Source organism: Centruroides sculpturatus, unplaced genomic scaffold (assembly GCF_000671375.1).
Source record: "Centruroides sculpturatus isolate CEXI.00-Female unplaced genomic scaffold, Cexi_2.0 scaffold2630, whole genome shotgun sequence".
Lineage (NCBI taxonomy): Eukaryota > Metazoa > Arthropoda > Arachnida > Scorpiones > Buthidae > Centruroides > Centruroides sculpturatus.
Window position 1 is genome coordinate 8273 of NW_019386772.1, and position 5354 is coordinate 13626.

General features: G+C 32.2%; 1 protein-coding gene across 1 annotated transcript in view; it reads right to left on the bottom strand.

Moving 5' to 3' along the window:
- Nucleotides 1-4446, bottom strand: part of LOC111615746 (acyloxyacyl hydrolase-like) — an 11680-nt gene extending 7234 nt beyond the window's left edge. The window contains exons 1-3 of the mRNA XM_023357186.1: nucleotides 4405-4446; nucleotides 1564-1633; nucleotides 1383-1496 (exon numbers count right to left, since the gene is read on the bottom strand). Of these exons, the coding sequence (XP_023212954.1) occupies nucleotides 1383-1496; nucleotides 1564-1633; nucleotides 4405-4446 (226 nt within the window). The remainder of the gene's footprint in view (nucleotides 1-1382; nucleotides 1497-1563; nucleotides 1634-4404) is intronic.
- Nucleotides 4447-5354: the final 908 nt, after the last annotated feature.

Sequence of the window (5354 nt, forward strand, 5' to 3'; positions counted from 1 at the left end):
ATTAATGCCGATATCTGTTATTAAAGATCCTTTGAAGAAGTGGGAGGATGTCAGAACAACGGTCTTAGAATGGCATCCAAACCAGGTTGAGGCTTGGGGATTTCTACAATTGCAATCTTATTAATTACTTATGAAAAATCCTGAAGAAGAGAGAAAAGCAATCGACATTAGACAGATTCTTTAACCCTTTCAAACAGAAAAAACATGACTAATAAAAACGCAAGACTGTGTATATATGTATTTTTATTATTACATATAAATAAACATAGTAAGAAAGTATATATTTTTTATTTTTGGGGGGTCTCCAGAACGAATTGATTAAATTCCCATTAAAACCTATGGTAAATAGATAATCGGTTAACGAACAATTTGGATAGCGAACAAAGTCTTGGAACAGATTTTGTTCGTTAACCGATCACCCACTGTATATCTTATCGATATTTGTGAGCTTGCTTTGTTTGCCTGTCAATGAATGAGTTTTTATTTTGAAACCAATATAATTTTTACATAAATAATTGTAAATTTTATTTGGATTAAGCAATAAAAAATTTTTTTAAATTATTAGTATTAAGTAAGTCAATATTATGATTTACTGACACATAGAAGAATTCATCTTTCAATGATATTTCTCTGGTTTCTTATTGTTTATAGGTACAGTACATTATTTTTTCATAATTAATATAGCAAGCAGACAGTTAAAAGAAAGTTATAACATAAGAGTAATAAAATCATAAACTACAAAATTAGAGTTTATTTTTAAAACTTGAATAATTACTTAATTTATTTTAACAGAGAATGATTCTGGGAGCAGATTTTCAAGGAAGACAAGAAAAATACATTTTTGATAGAAAATGAATGGACATAGTCCATGATGTTTACAGTTATTTTATATAAAAATTATTATTTTCAAATAAAAGTTTATTCGACAGGCAAACAGCAATCTCACAAATATGAGTAAGCTACATTCTTTGATGAAGGATTCTGCAAAACTTACTCATTTGGAATTAAAATTTTTGATTTTCTTGAATATGTTACAATTTTGTCCTTTTCTGAATAAATATTACAGTATATACATATGAGTCATTGTGAATGTTGAGTTTGTGCAGTAATGTGTTCATTGAAATGTTTTAGCAGGTTTTTCAATCTTAGCACAGTATAGTCAGAAAGAGCTTGCATAAACAAGTTGGATGCACACAGCAGTGTGTGCTGTTACAAAATGCATAGCAATATCTGCAATGTTCAGATTGTATATAACTTATCAAATTTTGCAAAAGTACAAAACCATCCAGTGATCTGGCATTTTCAATAATCCAGCACCGCTGTGATTCTGTGGATGCCAGAAAAAGACTTCTACTATAATATGAATATATATGAAACAATACCATTAACAGCCAAATTTTGATAATCTCTATGATTACATAAATTGTGTTCCCTTAATCTAAAATACAAAGAATCTGTATATCCTTGAAGTGTAGGCCAAGAGAGATTCTTATAACCTGAAAATAAATAACAACAACATAAATTTATGTTCTGATTATTATCTTGTTTAAATAAAATGTTTACCTGTTGCAAATGATGTTTCAGGCCAGTCAAGTTCATTTCCAAGAATGAATTCAAGATGTGTAAAATATTTCTAAAATCAAATGAAAGGTTTGTAGATAGTATGAATAATCAGAAAAATTATCTAGGCTTACCCAAAAATTTATGGTTTTGAAGAAATGAGGAGGATTGTTTCTTCCTATCAGTTCAATCCAAAAACAAAAACATTTTTACTCTAAAAATCATGAAATCGTACTTGATTTAGATATTTTTGTTGGAAGATAACACAATTTCATAATTTCACACAATGAATTTGTTACTTTCATTGCAAATAAATTCAGCAGTATTAGCTTGTATGTGACTTTGCTATGAAATCACATTTTGTAAAACAAGATTTTAACTATATTGTGTTTCAAAGGATTTGGTAGATTGAGATGATAAATTTCCAGAAATGTTTAAACAGTAAATTTATATTATGAAATAACATTTCTAGTTCATAACGTAAATTGAGATTAAATTGATTAGCCCAATTAAGTATGGCTATAATGAGTTTATTATAGCTGTACTTATTTGGGCTAATCAATTTAAGTAAATTTATATTTATTTCTATTGTGTTTGTTGTCTAGGAAGATTCTTGTTGGAGTTTAGGAAGATAAAAACATTTTTTTTATCAAATACTTTGAAAAGTGAGAGGTGTTTGAGTTGTAAACTCATTTTATTTACAGTGATATGATATCTTCAAAATAAACTTTCTGTGAATTAATAAAATTTTTTTACTTATGGAACATTACAATATATTACCTGAATTTAGTATTTCAAAGATTAATTATTGATATTTTATATATCTGCTCAAGATGTAATTTTACAGAATTTTAAAAAGAATTTATTTTTAAGTTTAGAAATAATATTTTTTACCTTATATTGTGAAAGTCTATCTGCAATTTTTATCCTAAAAAGCTTTAGTTTTTGCTTATACTACTATGTAATATAATAATAATAATAACAATAACATTCTCTTTAGGTGTCAACACACACTACACAAAAGCCTAGGAACATTACAACTGAATAGAAACATACATCTCATTGCAAAAGGCCACTATATTGAATACATGTCATATTGTTAGGAAATTCCTGAATACAGACACACACTGACACACTTATTTAACTTTTGATTTGTTTTGGTTGCTATAATGAAGTGGTTCTCCAAAGGAGTGTGATGTGCAAATTTCATAACATTGTTGCCCGTAGAAGAATTGACTGGCTGGCCCCTGTTTTCATATGGAGAACAATAGGATCCCTAAGACAGCCATGAAATGGGTTTCCCTGGTGCCAAATGACCATGAGGACACCCCAGGAATACTTGGCATAGAACTTTTCTTCAAGATTTGAAGATGCTCAATATGACATAGGAAGAAGCTGAAGTCCTTACCCATGATTGAAATCAGTATGCTACTACTAGGACATTCCCTGGTAATGCTCCATGCAGGGCCAGGAATGTACTTGACAGTACATAATCAATAAAAATGAATGAAAAAAAAAATACTACTAGGACACTTAGCATTAGAGGAACTACTACTACTAATTTGGTTGCTATGCCTTGACTCTGGTCTGGCATAGTACACAGCAACCAGTGTCAACTGAGTATAACTCACTAAACCCAATGTAATAATAATAATTACATTCATAAGCATAAATGGTGGAAGAGAACAATGGTCTAAGCAAAAAATATAAGTGAGCTCTTCCAATATCTACAAATAATGTTTATCAACTTTTTTTATATTGTCAAATATAAAAAAAAATTTTTTTTAGTTCATAATTTTTTTAATAAAACCATTTCAACTAAACGCTGTTATCTACACTCCTCAAAAGTGAAATTGCAACACCACGAAGGAATGTGCTTATCCACATGAACGTTGCATGACCAGTATAGGTGACAGAGATATGGAAATGATTAAATTTACATATGCATCAGGGCGTTTGGTATCTAGTTTCGGATTATTAAGACCAGCAACTGGCTCAGGCCCTAAATGCTATCAGCAATGGTTTGTGACAGCCAAACTTTTGAAGAAATATAGAAAATGCCTCAGAGACAACAGCAATACCACATGAAAATGCCTCAGAGCAAGCTGAATACCACCAATTAATGGCTGGGAAATGAGACAATATCCTGGAGTTGTGCGACCTTAGTTTGTTGATGCATGCACTTGTTATATGTATTGGGCACAACATGAGTACCAATCAGCACTGTATGACAATGGACAGAGGGACAGACTGTCAGATTCACTGAATGGTCCATTGGGACCCATTCACCATGGTATATGGTATCCAATGCTGCCTGCTGTCATGAACAGATGTATTTGTGTCCACCCAAACCATTTGAATCATGTTGCATGAAGCCGAGCTTCAAACAAGGCAACCAATAATGGGGTTACCACTACTTGCTTGACACGGCTGCATGCCTGGTGTGATGTCATTGTCATAACTGGATTACTGAATGGCATCTGGTATTGTTTACAAATGAAACCTCATCTGTCTGTGGAGAACTGATGGTTGTAGATGGGTGTGGTGGTATCCTGGGAAATGCTACATGCCAGTCCTTTTCGCTGAGCATCACACTTGTCCCACACCAGACATTGTGTTTGATCAATGGACAGCCATTGTTCACATTTCTGGTACTCTGACAGCAGACCAGTACATCATATGAATTGTGGGCCCTGTAGTTCAGCCACTGGTTCAGGCTGCACCTGACAGTGTTCCAGCAAGACAATGCCAGACTACACATCACACAGCAAACTCTCACTACCATGAATGGAATTCACATCCTTCCCTGGCTAGTAACCTCTCTGGATCTTTCTCCCATCATACCCCACTGTAACCTTGTCCAACATGAGGTGCACCGGGAACCATTGCCACATTGTAGACGACATGAGCAGTGCAGTAGATGCAGCTTGGCAAGGGATACCTCAGGCAATCATTAACTGCCTCATTGATAGTATGCCTTGTCCAACAGCAGCCTTGAGTGCCATAGTCATTACTGAAAAACAGTGTCTAAAGTGTTATTTCAACAACCTGTTAGTGCTATCTTGCTAAACTTATAACAACTTCAATATAACATGTAGTGAAGGTCACTTACATACTTTAGTTATAATTTTAAACATGTACTTCTTGTCTTATGGTTTGTGTTTCATTGATTTAATAATGTTATTTTTTGAAGTTTTGAGCAGTAAATATGTATTTAATAATCTGAAATGTACACAAAATTTAATTTTAATGACTGAAGAGGGATGATATGAGGTCAAAATGTATTTTGTTACTTCTACTTAAAAAGAATAAAAGAAGAGTGTTATAATATATCAAAGTTCTTGTGATAAGTTTGGCAAAACAGCATTAAGGCCAAGACTCCACTACCATAAAAACGGCGTAAAGCCTCTCGCTGTAAAATATTTTACGCCTGAGCAGGTCGTAATATCAGCGTAAAAGCAAGTTGAACACTGCTCAACTCGCTTTTACGCTGGTTTTATGACCTGCTCAGGCGTAAAATATCAGGGTCACATGATTAAAAGCTTTTNAAAAAATAATAAATTGGTTTAGAGAGGATATATAACATTTATTCTAATAAAAACAGTTTTCATGTGTTGTTATATATTCTAGAGAATTAAGTAGATAATGTTATCATTGATGTCTAAACAATTACTTATTTAATCATTTTTTTTAGAGTTAAATTAATACTTGATATTAAGCCTAAAAGTTCCTTCATTTAAAATTTTGATATTTTCCTACATTTTCAGAATAAATGTTCAAGAATATATAACCAT